This window comes from Anomaloglossus baeobatrachus, chromosome 2, assembly GCF_048569485.1.
Source record: "Anomaloglossus baeobatrachus isolate aAnoBae1 chromosome 2, aAnoBae1.hap1, whole genome shotgun sequence".
In the NCBI taxonomy this organism is placed as follows: domain Eukaryota; kingdom Metazoa; phylum Chordata; class Amphibia; order Anura; family Aromobatidae; genus Anomaloglossus; species Anomaloglossus baeobatrachus.
The window spans coordinates 563,155,274-563,174,693 of NC_134354.1; the positions used below are offsets into that span (position 1 = coordinate 563,155,274).

Genomic DNA, 19,420 nt, shown 5'->3' on the forward strand with positions numbered 1-19,420 from the left:
CCTATGCCCCTCTGCTGGCTGTCTCCCTCCCTATGCCCCTCTGATGGCTGTCTCCCTATGCCCCGCTGCTGACTGTCTCCCTATGCCCCGCTGCTGGCTGTCACCCTCCCTATGCACCGCTGCTGACTGTCTCCCTCCCTATGCCCCCCTGCTGGCTGTCTCCCTCCCTATGCACCGCTGCTGGCTGTCTCCCTCCCTATGCACCGCTGCTGGCTGTCTCCCTCCCTCTGCACCGCTGCTGGCTGTCTCCCTCCCTCTGCACCGCTGCTGGCTGTTTCCCACCCTAGGCCCCGCTGCTGACTGTCTCCCTCCCTATGCCCCGCTGCTCGCTGTCTCCCTATGTCCCGCTGCTGACTGTCTCCCTATGCCCCGCTGCTGACTGTCTCCCTCCCTATGCCCCCCTGCTGGCTGTCTCCCTTTCTATGCCCCACTGCTGGCTGTCTCCCTCCCTCTGCATCGCTGCTGGCTGTCTCCCTCCCTCTGCACTGCTGCTGGCTGTTTCCCACCCTATGCCCCGCTGCTGGCTGTCTCCCTCCCTATGCCCTACTGCTGGCTGTCTCCCTATGCCTCACTATTTCTGTTGAGGATAAGAATTGAGTATAAAAAATACTTAATTCAGCCATTTCATAGACTCAGGTATATAGTTTAGTAAATGTAAACTAACACACATATTTATGCATGTCTTTGTTCCTTAACACAGTATATATCAGTATATGTAACTTAAAGATGGCTGCTATATCCTGTCTACACTCAAAGGAGATGATAAACAAAGAAATTCCTGGAGCCTGGATTGACCAATCAGGAAGAGACTATGCAGATCTATATGTCTTGAAGCCCCGACCTGCGATACTTGATTGGACTAAAACTTTTGTTTACACCCCTTTACTTCTCGGTCTAGGGGCTTTGTTTAAGAATAAAGTTCAGTTGCCTCAGTGCCAGTCATGGAGATAGATGTAACTGACTCGTTGTCCGTTATTTAGTCTCACGTGCACTCATGACATTTTAATTTGGAACAGCGGTCAGATCGGAAAGGGATCACTTAGGTCCTGTTTACAACAGTGGAGGCACTGCTGAGATTGCCGTAAGAAAGATTGGCCGAACTTCTCTCTCGGATCCAGGAGATCGTTTCCCAATACCCGCAGGCCGCCGACAGAGCTGATCACTCAAATATCGCAGGTGAGTGTCATATATAATTTATATGATGGTTTACCTGTGATTCGACAGTCTGTGGCGAAGGGTTTGATCTCTGAACTGAGGGGGGGTTGACGTTTTATACCCTATTATCTTTTGCCGGTAATCTAGAACAAAGGAAAATAAACCCCACACCCATAGGTGTTGGGTAAGAGTTAAAAAGGATCTGACCATCTGTCTTTATTGCTGAGTTGTGAACGCAGGTTTTTAGCCTCATAGAAAGCCTGTAAATTCTCCTGACTTAGTTTTCAAAGAGTTCATTGTCTGCTGCTGGACACTGAGAGCGAGAGTCGAATTACGCAGCTGTTGAGAGCGGGCAGAAGAAAAGGGGGGTCAGTCCCCCACTGGCTGCTTAAACAGGGACAGACCGGGGGTCTGGAAACTGCGCAGCTCTACATCCCTGCATTTCTTTACTGAGAACAAAAGAAAGCAGGGAGAAGGGGGGTCAGTATGTGTTAGTAATTGCCCACATGGCTGCATTTCTCCACTAAGAACAAAGAAAGGAAGGAGGGGGAACTTGTGTGTGGGTGATTGTGGGAGAGGAATTCTTTCGGAGCAGCCGAAGGGGGAGAGAAAGGAGGGGTCGATTACCTACTGCTGCAGTATATATATATATATATCAACTAACTGGTTTATGCGTTTTTCGGTATTTTCAATTGAGTCGTTTTCTTTTTGAACAGAAGTGTCTGAACTAGCAATTCCCCTGTATTGCAGATAATACATCCACTGCTTATGAGATATTAAATATTGAATGTTGAATATTAAATGAGCGAGGAGGGAAGGGTTCTGGTAACTTAAAGTGGAATTAGCGGATTCCCCTGCATTTTAGACGCACGTCACTGTTTGCGTTGGATACGCAAACGAGGTGGGAAAGGATTTCATTTTAGTTAAGTTAAAGGTGTTGAAATTAGCGTATTCTCCTGCGTTTTAGACGCGCGTCACTGTTTGTGTTCAATTAGAGCACTATGTATACTCTGTTCAGAAAGAAATCCGTTTTTCCGGAAAATGCTGAAAGCGCTAGTATCCTAGCTGGTAGACGAGAAGGAAAAAAATATACGAAAAATTGTAACAAATTGTGTAAAATAGTTGGATTGCCACCAGGTGGCAGGCTGCAGCCCAGTGTATGGAAGTCAATATTGAGCTCTAGTAAGGGCATACTTGAAGACAATAATCTGTTGGATACAGCAAAAGCTTGGTTTTGGACAGCTGCAATTTTGCAGAAAGAGGGCTGGCAGGAGATTGAAGTGGACCAAGGACATGTTAAACTGTATGGTTATGTTTTAAGTGAAAAATCAAAAGTTCAGGTGACAGATTCACGAACCTTATTGCCACCATCTTACAATAGTACCGCGGCCGGTCCAGGGGTTGGTCCAGGCGGGTGGATATGCCCTGTTTGTGATTGCCAAAATCCTGATTATTGTGATGTTTGTAATAATTGTGGAGGACAAAGACCTCATTCACTGCCTGCTATAGCTCACAGTCCCCCCCCTTTACCCCCCTTTGCCTGTTGCTGTTTCTGACATCACTAAATGTCTTCCTCCAACTGTGCCCCATTGTTCTCCTTCTTTAGAAGTTACTGTATCCGGTACTAACCAAACCCCTCCTTTGCATGCTGTAATGCAAACTAGTTTACAGCCTTAAAAGTAACGCCCCTGGCTCCGTCCGTAGCTTTTGCCCTTCCCACTACACCCATGGAGTCCTAATATGGACGTACACCTGGAAATCAGGTGCCTGTAATTTCCTGTGGCGGCCATCTTGCTACACCCACTGATGGCAGTACACCTCATAAGCCATGCCCCTCACAATGGGTCTTTGTCCAAAGCTCTCCACCCATCCCCGGTGGGAGGAAGTATGTTCTCTAGTATATATAACTAACACATTTGACTAAGTGTAAAATAGTATATTTGTTTACTCAGCCATCCAATAGATGCAAGTCTAAGATAAATAAGTGAAACTTTTACAGAATTGATAAGTAGAAGGAGGTATTTGTCCACATACAATAATTGGTATTCTAAAAGTCCAGTAATATAACATAAAATAGAATAGAGGTAGGTAAATACGTATCTTTGTATTGTGTTAGCTACTTTAAAAAAATCTGTGAAAGACTTACCCCTACTGATGCCAGAAGGTATCAAATCCATTTGTAGAGGGAAGAAAAAAAGAAAAATATATAATGTATCCCATGGAGATGTGGGGAATGGATGTGTTCGCTGATACGTCTTTGTTATAACAAAGGATGAGGGTTTTTGTTTTTGTTTTTTTTTTCTCCTTACTCTGGTTTCTATTTAGAGATAAGAATGGAATGTGTCTTTCCCCAATAGTGACGTAAGTTTGGTTTAACCCTTAGAGTTCAGGATTTCACATTTCTAGCTTCCTATTTATACCTGAATGATTCAGTTAATTTTGTAGGGAAAATTAGATTTCATAAGATATGCAAATTAGTTTCTGTGTTGTTTTGTTTTTTAATGGCGATTTATTCGAACAATATATTTTTATTTTGTGACTCTATCACCTTTTTTGTTTTTACGATTATTTCTAAATAATTTATATATTTTTTGCAGGTTAGTCGCCCAGTCACAGCTGTCATTTAATCATGTTTCAGTTATTTCTATTATCAGAGGTTTTTCTTTTCTTTATGGATACAGTGTTGTTTATTGTAAGGTTTTAAAATTCCCCAACAATGTACATTGTTGTAAGATATACGTTATTTTCAGTGTTTGTTCAATTTTAGTTTATAGTATGTAGCTAATTTATTACCTGCTGTCTTATTTTTTTCTTTTAGGGAATACCAGCATAAAAATTCTGAATTTTGTTACATTGGTAAATAAATAATCAATTAAACAAGGGGGTGAAGGTAATAATTATATTCTCCAACAGTAGAGGGCGCAGTAGGCATATTAGATAGGTTTTGAAGCTGACTCTTCCCCCGCAGGTTGTGTTTATTAGATTACTATGAGGCATATCTGTTAACTGAAATAGGAAAGTCTTGTCTTATATGTTTATTTATTTAGTATTTTCAGTCATGTGAAGTATAGATGACCACTAACTGTTTTATGGTCAGAGTTAAAGTTATAAGAATGATCTAATGTGTATATTTTTTAGTTTTTGTTTTTTTAGATGGAACAAGATGTTGGTCGATTCTACACTGGATATGCTGCAGTTTGCACAACATGAGGTAGTCTAAATTCGACCACTCCCTCCCATCCTATAGGTACAGGAGGCAGTGACGCATTAAATGCCTCTCTAGATGGGTAGAACACGAGTGGGTAAGAGTCTTTGGATGTGTTTGTAGGTTGTAGATTTTCTCCTGTTGTCAAATGAGCTAGGTATGCTGAAGAGAAAGTCTAGATCTGAGCTGATGGAATCGGATGGAGATCCCCGCACAGGTGCAGCTGACCAAGGAGCAGTGAACGGGCCTTGTCACATCAGTGACTTTTGTCACTCCTTGTGTTCTTAAATCCCTACAGGAATGGGCGATACAACAAGGAATGGAGTGTGACATGCAGGGAGCCAACTGACTGAGGAAGGTCTGTGGACAAAGGGTGGTAAGCTTTCTCTCCCATGAGAGCTCTTCTTAATGATGGCCCAGGTAACATATGGACTAAAATCTGTGTAAGACAATTGTCAGTGTGTGCTTTGGTGACACCAGGGTTCAGTACCCAGGTGGACACATTCACCCAGTCTTGTAAGACATGTGCCTAAAACGAAGTGAGGAAAAAAGAACTGTAAAGAATCCGTAGAAACACCCTGCACCTGCTCTACCTATTTTTAGAGACTGCAAACTGATTATAGATGTATATCATGAGCACGTTGTGTGCAAGTCTGTGCATGTTGTGTAAATTTCTCTCCAGGTTTGGTCAGAGGCATTCCAATGCAGAAAACGACCGTATTGCTGAGAAGCACATGAAGGTGGTATGTAAAAAAAAATGGGTTTACAAAAAGTGCATATTTTATAGAAAAGTGGAAACTAGTAAATCGTGTACAAAATGTATGTTTTGTTTTCTTTTCCTAATAAACAGGTCTTTATGTAAGATGTTTTTGGTTTAGCACAGGCATGTACAATTTTTATATAATTGACTGAATAGTGTGATAAACAGGTGTATTTTCCAATTCCAGATCTTAAATCAGAGCTATTAGCATATGGTTTCCAGTCAGGAGACTGATTGATCCTAAAGGACAAGTGAGAAAGAGCCATGAGTCAACACTACAGGAGCCGATCCAACCGCAGAAAAATCTATGGATCCACACCTCGCATTGCAGAGGGGTTGATCAACCAGAGCTGCACTGAGCTGCACTGAGCGTTCTGCTCATACTTATCCTTTTCAAAAAAAACGGTACAGTTTCAGACCATTATTGCCAGAACAGTTAGAAGAGAGGACTTAGATAACCTTGAGACATGGGAATATCCAACTACAAAGGGTGAGGACTTGCCTAGGAGTCCTTGGTCTCAAACCGGTGAAGAAAACCCCTTTTCCCTTTCCGCCCATGCCTCAACTTTCAGTTAGGCAGGTTTTTTTCAACAGATCTTTCTACCTCTCTTCCTAAGGGAACACAGTACCCTTAGAATTCAGAAATGGCAGAAATAAGTTTTTAGGGGGGACTGTTGAGGATAAGAATTGAGTATAAAAAAATACTTAATTCAGCCATTTCATAGACTCAGGTATATAGTTTAGTAAATGTAAACTAACACACATATTTATGCATGTCTTTGTTCCTTAACACAGTATATATCAGTATATGTAACTTAAAGATGGCTGCTACATCCTGTCTACACCCAAAGGAGATGATAAACAAAGAAATTCCTGGAGCCTGGACTGACCAATCAGGAAGAGACTATGCAGATCTATATGTCTTGAAGCCCCGACCTGCGATACTTGATTGGACTAAAACTTTTGTTTACACCCCTTTACTTCTCGGTCTAGGGGTTTTGTTTAAGAATAAGGTTCAGTTGCCTCAGTGCCAGTCATGGAGATAGATGTAACTGACTCGTTGTCCGTTATTTAGTCTCACGTGCACTCATGACATTTTAATTTGGAACAGCGGTCAGATCGAAAAGGGATCACTTAGGTCCTGTTTACAACATTTCCCCTATGCATCCATATACTGTGCTGCCAGCCAGGATCAGAGGTCCAAGGTGACATGCAGTGAGGAGGGGTGATCAGTAGTACAGTGCCATTCGGGCTGCAGATGTCAGCTGCGATTACTGCTTCCAACCACATGCACTCACCTCAGATCTGTGCCCCCGGCAGCCTGTCATGTCAACGATCACAGTACCAGCAGTGGACAGAGGCCCGAGGTGATCACATGTGGGGAGGGGGGTGAGCGGCGGTGGTGTAAGCGGCGGAGTGGGACGGGAGCTGAACGGCAGAGTGGGATGGGGGCTAAACAGCAGAGTGGGATGGGGGCTGAATGGCAGAGTGGGGGAGGGGTGCGTGGCAGAGTGGGGAGCAGCACGCCAGGATCAGTTACGGTGCAATCACCGTTGCCTGGCATCGGTACTCACCCTATCCATCCCAGCGGGTGACAGGAGGAAAGTGCTTATGCTGTGTGCTCCACAAAGATGGCGCCGATCTCCTCCCTCTACTGTGATCTGGACAGCCCAGGGGGCATGTCCATTTCACGCAGACACCTTCTCTATGTTACTAAATGGGGTTGGAATCCGACCACTGTCTTCTATGCCCAGGGGGCTACCATAAAGGAGGTAACTGTCATTACAAACACCAAATCCATGATGGCAGCCTGCGTGCTTCAGTAAAACTAGAATTAAATAAAAACTAAATAAACAGTGATTTTAATTTTGTATTAAAAATACTTGATTTCATAATCACTATTATTAATACAAAAAATTAAAAAATGCGACACCTTTCCTTTACCCATTTGGAAACCTGAGGTGGTTAAAATATGCTCAAAAGACTAAACATATGAAAAGCAAGTAATTTTATTTATAGAAATTTATATGTTCATTCTTTTGCACCTTTTTAGCATGGAATCTGCCCAGAAGAGTTGTCATGCGCACATATCCTTAGACTCCATGCCTAGTAAATTTCTGGCCAGGAAAACCCCTTTAATGGTATGTGCACACAGTATATTTGAGATGCCAGCAAACCTTGCAAGTTTGGTTAGACAAGAAAAGGCTTCAGAACACATTTTTTTTATGTCTTTCCAATTGTTTTTGCCAGTGTTTTTGGGGCATTTTAATGTAAACTACTGAGGAGTTTCCAAGCGAAAACCGCATGGAGAATGGTCAGGTCACTTCTTTTAGCGGTTTCACAGCTTTAGAAGCCTACAGTGGTTAAAAAAGCTCAAGAAATTGAACATACACTGATGGGAAAAAGGGTAATAACGTTTTGATCTTTTGACTTTTTGGCAAGAATGGGCAAGAATAGAAGACTGCATCCCAACAACAAATATGGACAAACAGGAGTAACAACAAAAACAACAACTCGTACACATGGCAACCACACACCAAGGAGTCACTAAAAGTGCACGAGGAGAAACAACATAAAAGGGGAAGAATTCTCACTACTGAGAAACTATCATACAATAAACAGACACACTTGAAACTGTTGCAGCAAACACTTATGCTGCAGCCCAAAGCACAACAGATAGAGAGAGAGTTCCACAGCTCTGTCCTCCTCCTGGCCAAGCCTCCAAATGGTAGGAAATAACCGGCACCTCCTGGTGGATATAGAGGGTATTTATAGAACCTGGGAGAGGTCCCAACTGGAAACACCTGAGCAGGAGTCAGGAGCTGCTGGAAGGAGACCTGTAAATAACCCTCTCCACCCCAAAGGAAAGGAAATTCATTTAATCAGCAGAGTCCCACAAGACAAAGTGAGACTCTCACTCAGAACATGTCACAAAACACTGCGAGAGGAAAGTCCGTGACAGTCATCCTTTCATACCCGTAGTACTTGAGTGTACGAAGTAACTCATCTTGTAGAATACTCACATATAGGTCAGCATTGAGACCACCATCGACCCTGGTCAAGTAACCAATGCCTTTGGCTGTGAAACAACCCCATATAATCCGGCTTCCTCCACCAAACTTGACAGTTCTACCAATTTTTCAATCCATTAGCCCCTGATTCTCTTGTTTCTTCTAGACCCATTTGCACCCATCAGAGCCTAGCATATTGCTTTTCTTCTCATTGCTCCAAATCACCTGTTTCCAATCTTCTACTGTCCACTTTTCATACTTTTTTGCACACTGGAGCCGACGCTTCTTTTGACGATATTGAAGTTGAGGCTTCTTCACCTTTTTTTGGGCCAACATTCTAGATCTGTGTAACGTGGTTCACACGGTGCTTTCAGGGCCGTCTATGATTTCACTATTAAGAAGCATACGAGTCACCGTGTTTGTTGTGCCAGGACTGATAAACCTTGTGATAAGCCAACTATTTACCGCTGATATTTTGCGTGTATGTCCACCATTTGGCTTTTGCATGGATGGACATCCTTTCATTCTCTTCCAACTGTCAGGGCACTCACAAGATGCAGTTGGGCAAGTTTAATGGTCGAGAGACTGCTATCGATAAGCTGCTTGATGCTGTTTTTCTTTTCATGGGAAATCTTCTTTATGGCTGCTCCTCAATTCAAACCAGTGACCGTTCACTTGGGAATCAGCCTAACAACAAACTGAGCTATTAAGGAATGGGATATAGTTTGAAATTTGTACTATACCGGAAGTGAGAGATTTTTTCAAACACCAAGAGCAAAACTGTAACAATGGATGACATGACAAGAATTTTCATAACTAATCATATGCTAAATAGTTGCAAGTCAAATTTATTTGAGATAGCCAAGATGAATGTCTATAAAATGAAGTTAGTCTCACGCTCAAAGCTGTAGTGATTGGTGATACTGTATATGGAGCCTGAAAGTCAATTGTTCAAAACATTGTTTGGTACCCTTTCGTTCAACAGTGTATGTACTGCACTTCATTTTGACATTGCAATGCACATGTTCAATAATTTTAGCATTTTTAAGCACCTTTTTTCAGACAGGTTCCTGAGTGAACTCGCCTGAAAAAGATGTGTGCACATACTCTTATAAATTAAACACTATTACTGGTGTGGCCACATAGTTATTTCTATCAACAAATATCGAGAATGTAAGGGCTGCTTTATTAGAAAATTGAAATGGCTATTTGTCATTTAAAGGGGTTGCCCACTACTAGGACAATTCCTTCTGATTCCACTTGTTTACCTCAGTCAAATGAAAGACCCTGTGCTCACCTCCCATTCTGGCACCAATCCAGCGCTTTTGGTAACTGTGGTTCAAGGCTCACATTACATTGTGACATCATGGGACCTCCATGACCAATCACCGTCTGCTTCTCTCTCCACGCCTTTGAACCAAATGAGCAATTAACAGATAGTGAGTGGCAGTCACAGGGTCACTTCCTGTTTTTTTAACTCATTTGATCAGAAGGCGGGGAGAAAGAAGACAGCAGTAATTGGCGACCAAAATTGTCACTTGTGCCCTGAAACGGCAGTGCTGGAATAGCACCAGAGCGGGAGGTGAGAAGAGGGGTTTTTATTTTAACTGGGAGAAACAAGTGGAATCAGAAGGGGTTGTCCTAGTAGCGTAAAACCCCTTAAAGAAAACCTTTTACAAGTAATAGTGACATGTCATAAGCCTTGATTGATGTGGAATAGGGTGCTGAGACTCCCACCGATTGCTAAAATGAAGGAACAAAGATGCCCATTTGAGCACTGAGCCTCTCTATTTCTCTACAAGACTCCCCTCAAAAATCAAAGTGAGTGGTAAAGGAATTCATAAAAGGTCTATACATGAAAGTCTTCACAGATCAGCTGAGCATTACAGCAAATTAAGATATGTAGCTGCACAATCAAAAATTCCATTGCCTACATAGTATTTAACACATTCCCTGTTTAGCCATTGAAGATTGAGTTGTTGCATCAGCTCTCATCAGACCACTCATGACACGATTGCGGAGTACCGATGGCTTGCCATGACAGCCCATGCCTGCTGAAGATGCCATCGCAGCTACCTTAGTCCTCCAGTGAAGCCCAGCCATTGGCTTCATAGAAGAACATAATTTTCTTTGTACAATACCTTGTTATAAAGTGTATAGAACAAGAGACTTAGCTATTGCAGCTTCAAGTATCCTAAGGCAGGCTTTGCACGCTGCGACATCGCTAGCATCAGCTAGCGATGTCGCGTGCGATAGCACCCACCCTTAATCGCTACGGTAGTGTCACACGCACATACAGTACAGACCAAAAGTTTGGACACACCTTCTCATCTCTAGAACAACGGTTAAGAGGAGACTTTGTGCAGCAGGCCTTCATGGTAAAATAGCTGCTAGGAAACCACTGCTAAGGACAGGCAACAAGCAGAAGAGACTTGTTTGAGCTAAAGAACATAAGGAATGGAAATTAGACCAGTGGAAATCTGTGCTTTGGTCTGATGAGTCCAAATTTGAGATCTTTGGATCCAACCACCGTGTGTTTGTAGAAAAGGTGAACGGATGGACTCTACATGGCTGGTTCCCACCGTGAAGCATGGAGGAGGAGGTGTGATGGTGTGGGAGTGCTTTGCTGGTGACACTGTTGGGGATTTATTCAAAATTGAAGGCATACAGAACCAGCATGCCTACCACAGCATCTTGCAGAGGTGTGCTATTCCATCCAGTTTGCGTTTAGTTAGACCATCATTTATTTTTCAACAGGACAATAACCCCAAACATACCTCCAGGCTGTGTAAGGGCTATTTGACTAAGAAGGAGAGTGATGGGGTGCTATGCCAGATGACCTGGTCTCCACAGTCACCAGACCTGAACCCAATTGAGATGGTTTGGGGTGAGCTGGACCGCAGAGTGAAGGCAAAAGGGCCAACAAGTGCTAAGAATCTCTGGGAACTCCTTCAAGACTGTTGGAAAACCATTTCCGGTGACAACCTCTTGAAACTCATCAAGAGAATGCCAAAGCAGTAATGAAAGCAAAAGGTGAATACTTTGAAGAACCTAAAATCTAAGACATATTTTCAGTTGCTTCACACTTTTTTAAGTATTTCATCCACATGTGTTAATTCATAGTTTGATGCCTTCAATGTGAATCTACAATTTTCAGAGTCCTGAAAATAAAGAAAACTCTTTGAATGAGAAGGTGTGTCCAAACTTTTTGTTTTTGGTTACCGCAAGCACTTCAATAAAAAATGCAATAAAAAGCAATCAAACAGCCATATGTACCACTAATTAGCATAACTAAAAAAGGCTATTTACAGTAAATAATATAGAGCATATATTCAATTATAATCTTAAAGAAAAAATACTCCTAAAAACACTTTTACTGATACAGTGGAACCTTGATTTACGAGAACAATCCGTTCTGGGAGTGTGCTTGTAAACCAAGTTACTCGTCTAGTAAAGCAAAATTTCCCATAGAAATAATGCAAGCTCAGACAATTAGTTCCACAACTTGTTTAATGTCCCATCCTGGTCCCCTATTGTGCTATTCCACGCACGCACAAACACACACACAGACATATTATGCTCCCCTTACCTTCCGTTCCCTCGCTGGCCTCCTGATTCTTGTAGTCCACCGGTACAGGATGTGTATCGGGTAACCATCGCGACCGATGACGGAGCTTCCACTGCCAGCGCGCTGACGTCAAAGGCATGAGCCACTTGCCTCTGATTGGTCAGCGCGCTGCCTTTGAGAAGCGGCTGACAGTGGAAGTTCCTGCCTCGTTGAGATGGTTACCAGATACGCATACTGTACCTGCGGACTACAAGAAACAGGAGGCTGGTAATGGAACGGAAGGTAAGCTCAGCATAATATGTGTGTGTTTGTGCGTGTTTGTGTGTTGTGTGGACTGCAAGAGCGGGTAGCAGCGCGGTGAAAGTGCGGAACCGGAAGGGTGTCCGGTGAGTATTTGCTCATACAGCAAAGCTTGCTTGTAAACTGAATTACAAGTTTACAGCAAGCTTTGCTCGTATAGCGAAATGCTCCCACACCAAGTTACTTGTAAACCGTGGTTCCACTGTATATGAAAAAAAAACCTTAGTATCAAAAATAAGAAAAATAGTGTTTTCTATCTACAGTATATAACAAAAGTGAGGACACACCTCACATTCTTTTTTATATATTTCATTATATCTTTTCTCATGTGACAACACTGAATTAGACACTTTGATATAATGTAAAGTAGTCAGTGTACAGCTTGTATAACAGTGTAAATTTGGTGTGTCCTCTAAATAACTCAACACCCCTAAATAAAAAAAGGTTAAATTGTAACTCATTAGTGTTACAAGGTCTCAGGAGCAAAAGGGGAGCAGGTGTGTTACATTTGGTATCACACACACTCTCTCATACTGGTCACTGGAAGATCAACCTGGCACCTCATGGCAAAGAATTCTCTGAGGATCTGAAAAAAAGAATTGTTGCGCTTCATAAAGATGAATTTGAGGATAATGAAAAAAACACGGTATCGGCTGCGCTGCTAGGAAAGTTCATAGAGATGATGGTATTATTTCAGAAGTTTTTATTTGCAAAAATATATGCCACAATGGCATATATTTTTGCAAATAAAAACTTCTGAAATAATACCATCATCTCTATGAACTTTCCTAGCAGCGCAGCCGATACCGTGTTTTTTTCATTATCCTCAAATCTCTCATCTCCTTGCTGGAGTTCACGGGGCTGCTGCAGCTAATCCAAGATTTGCCTGAATCCATCCACGCTTCTGAAGGGCCGGTGAGTCACTGGCATCGTGTCTACGGGTCCGTCCATCCCAGAGGAGGAGCTGCAGCCTAACGCTGGTCTGGCGGTTGAGCTCTCCACGTGGGTTATCGATCGCGTGAGCGGCCGCCCGGGCTGGAAATCCTGCAGGCTTGAGAGGACGAGATCCCCGCTGATGCCATAGTGATACACCCTGTATTTTCCCATCGGCTGGTTCCCCAGTGTTGTACCTGATGTACAATAGGATCAGGTGATTGTGTCCATCACACTGCTTGTAAAAAATTTTTTTTTCATTGGATTTTACACAGGAGCGCGCCCCCTCTTTTTTCTTTTTCCGTTCATAAAAATGAAGCAGTTTATAAGAAGACTGCCAACACCATGAAATTAAGCTATAGCACAGTGGCCAAAACCATAGAGGAGTTTAACAAGACAGGTTCCACTCAGAACATGGTTAACGAAAGAAGTTGATTGCACGTACCCAGCATCATATCCAGAGGTTGTCTTTTCAAAATAGATGTATGAGTGCTGCCAGCATTGCTGTAGAGGTTAAAGGGGTGTGGAGGTCAGCCTGTTAGTGCTTAGACCATATGCCACACACTGCATCAAATTGGTCTGCATGCCTGTACCCCAGAAAAAAGCCTCTTCTAAAGATGATGCACAAGAAAGGCTGGAAAGAGTTTGCTGAAGACAAGAAAACTAAAGACATGGATTACTGGAACTATGTTCAGTAGACTGATGAGACCAAAATAAGCTTATTTAGTTCAGATGGTGTCAAGAGTGTGCGGAGTGCAAAGACAAGTGTGTCTTGCCTACAGTCAAGCATCGTGGTGGGAGTATCATGGTTTGGGGCTGCATGAGTGCTGCTATCTGTGGAGTGCTACAGTTCATTGAGGGAACCGTGAATGTCACCATGTACTGTGAGATACTGAAGCAGAGCATGATACCCTGCTTTCAGGAACAGTGCCACAGGACAGTATTCCAACATGATAAAACCCCCAAACACACATCCAAGATTATCACTGCCTTGCTAAAGAAACTGAGGGTAAAGGTGCTTGATTGGCCAAGCATGTCTCCACACCTACAACCTATTGAGTATCTGTGGGCATCCCCTAACGGAAGGTGGAGAAGTGCAAGGTCTTTAACATCCACCATCTCCATTATGTGGTCATGGAAAAGTGAAAGAGGATTTCAGGAGCAACCTGTGAAGCTCTAGTGAACTCGATGCCCAAAAAAGTTAAGGCAATGCTTGAAAATAATGGTTGCCACACAAAATATTGCACTTTTGCCACAATTTGTCCATTTTTGGACTTTTACTTCACTTTATTTGCCAGCGGTTTAGACATTAATGGCTGTGTGTTGAGTTATTTAGAGGGCACACCAAATTGACACTGTTATACAAGCTGCACACTGACAACTTTACATTGTATCAAAGTGTCATATCTTCAGTGTTGTCCCATGAAAAGGTATAATAAAAATCTTACAAAAAAGTGAGGGTTATACTTACTTATGTGATATACTGTATGTGAATACAACCCCCGCAGTGAGGTGTAAATATGTATAGATATATTATATTTACATTTTAAATAGCCAGGCCTTATTAAGCCCTAAAGTGACCCTGTCTGACCGCTGAGGTTGGCACGCTATATCTGCGCTGATAGCACCCCCAATTCAATGTAGACTTATCCTGTCAAACACTATTAGGCCTAAATTGGCAAAAGTCATAAGGTTATGATATCCATATAGCACAATTACAAGCCACAAAAAAGGTATTTGCAACCACTCTCAATCTCGGTCAAAAATCGTACTGAGCCAGATTGACTTGGTTGCACATTAATTTAGCAGAAAATGGTGCAGAATCACCAAAACATTCACTGAGAAAAACCGAAATTGGTGTCACATATATACATGAACCACAATCTCAAAAATTGCTGTAATAAGCACTCATACATCTACTCAAAGCGTTTCACCTCCAAGGTAAGAGGATTCTCAGGAGTAAGGTATATAAGTAAATATGTGTAGAGGTGGCTATTTTAAATCTAAACCTAATATATTTGTACATATTTATAACTCTCTGGAAATTGGTATTCACATAGATAATGTTCACTATGTTTATTATTTTTGATATGAAGTATTTTAATATACAGGGTGGTCCAAAAGTAGGTGGACAGAAAACTGGATCTGTGAAACTGACTCAGTTGCCCTTAGCAACCAATCAGATTCCACCTTTCATTTTCCAGAGTATGTGAAGAATGAAAAGTGGGATCTGATTGGTTGCTAAGGGCAACTAGGCTGTTTCACTTTACACCTTTACACATGTTTGATAAATCTCCCCCTTCATAACCCTATTACACATACTGTCCACCTACTTTTGGACCATCCTGTATATCAATTAACGTGTTTTTAAGAGTATTTTTCTAGGAGATATAGATAATAAAAGTCATTGGTTTGAGATTATAAATAAAAAATGTCAGTGTGCCATGCAAAAAGCAAGCGATTCACATAACTATAAAAAAAACTACGTTGTGTTTGAAAAAAGTGGCAATACAAACTTAATTTTTTTTTTCTAAACATATTTCTGATTTTTTTTCCACTACTTAAATAAAAACAAACATAAAAACACTGTACAAATTTGATTTTGCTGTAATTGTACTGGCCTGGATTTTACTGCAAAATAAACACAACAAATGGAATTCTTTTTTTCTTTCTTCACCACTTCAATGCATTTGGACATTTTTTCTTTTTATTTTTCAGTACTAAAGTGATAGGTATCTTTTCAAATTTACAATTTTACACGCAAAAAACAAGCCCTTAAATGGCTATGTCAAGAGACCATATAAAAATGGAATAAAGGAAGGAAAACACAAAAGTGTGAAAATAGAAATTCTACACATCAGGGAGTGTTTAAAAGGCTATTCCTGCTCCTCACACTTTCACATTAGGAGGTAAGTTGGGCTGGAGACATTACATCTACTGATACCTGGAGGGTATTGTGCACATTTCCTTGTCTGTCCTCTGAGATGAAGTTATTTTTGGCTTCAGTTTAAATCTTCTTGAATCCAAAGAGTCTAAATCATCATATTAGGGTTTATTTTTTGAGAGAGGAGTTCTAGTTTGGATGATATTACTTTTACCATTAAATCTCCTGAAAAGCAGGAACAAACATCTAAGTGGGATGGAATAGAAGAAAAACAGCATTTCTACCATGTTTTAGGGGATTTTATTTTTATGATGTTGACTTTGTGAAAACAATACCTTGTACTACGGATCAATTTAGTTATAATGAATGATTATTATGTTTTTTTATGTTTTACTACTTGATATACACTAGCAAGAAATGTGACTACTCTCTGTGCTATAGTCATAAACTCAGCATGAGTCTTCTCTTTCAATGTCAGGTCCAGATACTTTCTTCCCTCTTATTTTTGGACTCCTCTTCTGTTATCCTTGCACTTTTCTCTAACTTTTGTCCTGGGCTAAACTCCAGGAGCCCCTTGGGCACCTTTTAGGAAGCTAAGTTACTTTTGTGGATTTCCCCCCTAGACTGATACGTAGATGCATTTTCCTGTAAGGTTATTTTACTCAAAAATCTGAAAATCCCATCTCTTCTTCTTTTTCCCTATTGCAGTATGTTAAGTTTCTTAATTAATGCTTACCTATCGATTTTATACAATACATTTAATCTCACTTTCAATTTGAAACCTATTATTGAATCATACATGTATATGTTATTACTTTGACTGTAGTAATAAAAACAATGACAATTTTTATTTTTTTGGTTGATAAAGCTTTATGAGAAGCTTGTTTTTGCACAGGCTGAACTGTTGTTTCTGTTGGTACCATTAGAGTATATATGTAGAGTTGAGCGGATCGGTTATAATCCGGGTCCGGCGGATCCGGATCGGGTTGCTGCAGAAGTCCGGATCCGATCCGGAATCGGCGTCCATGTAAATCAATGGGGATCCGGGATGAGAGAGAGAGAGAGAGAGAGAGAGAGGAAGGAAAAAAAAAACGGATCCGGATCGTGCACCCCGAATCCCGGGTACTGGTCATACTCGGATCGGGCTCTCAAACCGTGCGGATCCGGGTTCGCTCAACACTACATATATGTCTTTTTGATTTCTTTCAATATTTTTTTTAACATACAAAGTGACAAAAAAAACATTGAGCATGTCACTTCAATTTTGATTTTATGTTGATGTTCACATATTGGATAAATATTAGTGATAATTATGGTATATACCCTGTGATGCAAGAAACTGTATGTTCATTTTTTTTTCTTTTTAGATTTTATTATTTATCTTTTGAGAAAAGTAACTTTATATCTGTGTTTTTTTTAAATGTATTTGATATTTTATACTTTTTTTTAAATCAATTGTTTTATTACTCTCTTAGGGTATGGAGACTGAATAAGTGTAAAATGTAAATTTTATTTTAAAAATGACAATCTCCGATGTAACACAGCCACAGGCTGTGCTTCAAAGGTGTACATATAGGCCAGACACATGAACCTTCATTAGGCCCTTGGCTGCCATGAGAAGAGTCCTAAATTGCCAGAAATATGTTCCATCCCCATTTCCAAACAGTTAAATGCCCTCGTCATGATTGAAAGAGGTATGAAAGAGAATAAACTTCTGTGATCAGAAAATAGCATTGTATGGGCTGGACTTAGTTTAGTTCATGAGCTCTCCCAAAACATATAGTGCACATTTCTGCTAAACATGTATGGTGGATTTCAGTAATGGGTTAGTGGCAATCAATGCCAGACTTTGTTACGGTGCCAGCTTACAGATCTCCAATTATGTAGCCCTTTAGAGTTGTCTGATTAACATTTTAATATTTGTTTTAACTAGGACAGATAGCTATAATCATGAAATTGCTCACTTACCCTGGCTGTGTATCATTTGTCACACAATGATATGTAAAAGTTCCAAACATCTGAACACCAAGAATTCCATAGAGGAGCAGGAAAAATAGTAGAAATATGGAGACACTCCAGATTTGTTCTCCTGAGCGTCTATAAAGAAAAACATGTTTAAATTAATTCCATAGATGACATCAAATGTAAAAAAAACCCCAAGGTAATCTAAATATGCAAAACTTCTTCCAGTATAGACTAACAACCCATCACCTCATGAAGTAAAACAACAAAGTGTTTTCTCACACGCACATATCATATAAACACAAATTATATACCTATATATATATATATATATATTGTATATACACAAATTATATATTTATATATACACAATTTATATATACATATTTATCTATCTATCTATATATATATATATATATATATATATAAATATATATACACATATATATCTTGATATAAATATGTAAAGTATACATTATACAGTGAGGAAAATAAGTATTTGATACACCGCCAGTTTTGCAAGTTTCTCCACCTACAAAAAGTGGAGAGGTCTGTATATATTGTATATATTGTATATACACTTCAACTGTGACAGACAGAATCCAAAAAAATCCCATTGTGTGACTTTTAAATATTTATTTCATGCAATAAATTGCAAATTAAGTATTTGATCCCCTACCAACCAGCAGGAATTCTGGCTCTTAAAAACCTGTTATCATTTTTTTAACCCCTTCACGAGCTAGGACATATATGTACGTCCTAGGTAGCCTACACCCAGTTACAGCAGTAATCCCCACACGTCTACTGATCTGTTCAGTAGACATTTGCGGCTAACACCTGCACCTGTAAACCTCTTAGATTGCGCTGTCAATTTCTGTCAGCGCTATCTAACATACTCCGGAAGGAACCGCAGAGTTCCCTGCTGCCATCGGCGGCCCTGTAATATGATCACGGGCGCCAATGTGTTGCCATAACAGCGCAGGGTCAGATGTGATGACTCACTTGCTATGAATGCAGGCAGAGTGCTGGTACTCACAGGAACACAGCATTTCTGCTGATCAGAGAGATGCTGAAATATCGCTCTGATCAGCAGAAACAATCGGAGTGTAGGGAACTAGTAAAATCAGTAAAAAAATCAGTAAAAAAAGTTTTAAAGATATAAAAAAATAAAAAAACCTAAAAGTTCAAATCACCCCCCCCCTTTTTCCCAATTGAGAGTAAAACAATAATAATTAAAAAAACATATTTTGTATTGGCGCATTCAGAAATGCCCAATCTATTAAAATATAAATGATGTAATCTGATCGGTACACGGTGTCACAAGAAAAAAAATTCCAAATGCCAAAATTCAAGTTTCAAAACATCACATTTACCCAAATGGTATAATTAAAAATGCCAGCTGCAGACACAAAAAATAAGCTGTCACTGAGTTTCAGATCGAAAAAAAAATGAGAACACTATGGGTCTCGAAAAAAGGCGACAAAAGCGCAATTCTTATTTTTGGACAAACTTATGAATTTTGTTTCACCGCTTTTATATAAAAGTAAAACTATATTGTATGTTTGGTTTCTATGAACTCGTACTGCCTGGGGAATCATAATGTCAGGTCAGTTTTACCAATATATCATGCATTTGGCATTTC

The 19,420-nt window shown here is 40.6% G+C and overlaps 1 protein-coding gene across 4 annotated transcripts in view; it reads right to left on the reverse strand.

The window, feature by feature from the left end:
• The window catches only part of NALCN (sodium leak channel, non-selective), a 1,011,261-nt gene that overhangs the window by 778,766 nt on the left and 213,075 nt on the right, over positions 1-19,420 (reverse strand). For all 4 annotated transcript variants that reach the window (XM_075336708.1, XM_075336707.1, XM_075336706.1 and 1 more), the window contains one exon: positions 17,785-17,913. In XM_075336708.1, the coding sequence (XP_075192823.1) occupies positions 17,785-17,913 (129 nt within the window). The remainder of the gene's footprint in view (positions 1-17,784; positions 17,914-19,420) is intronic.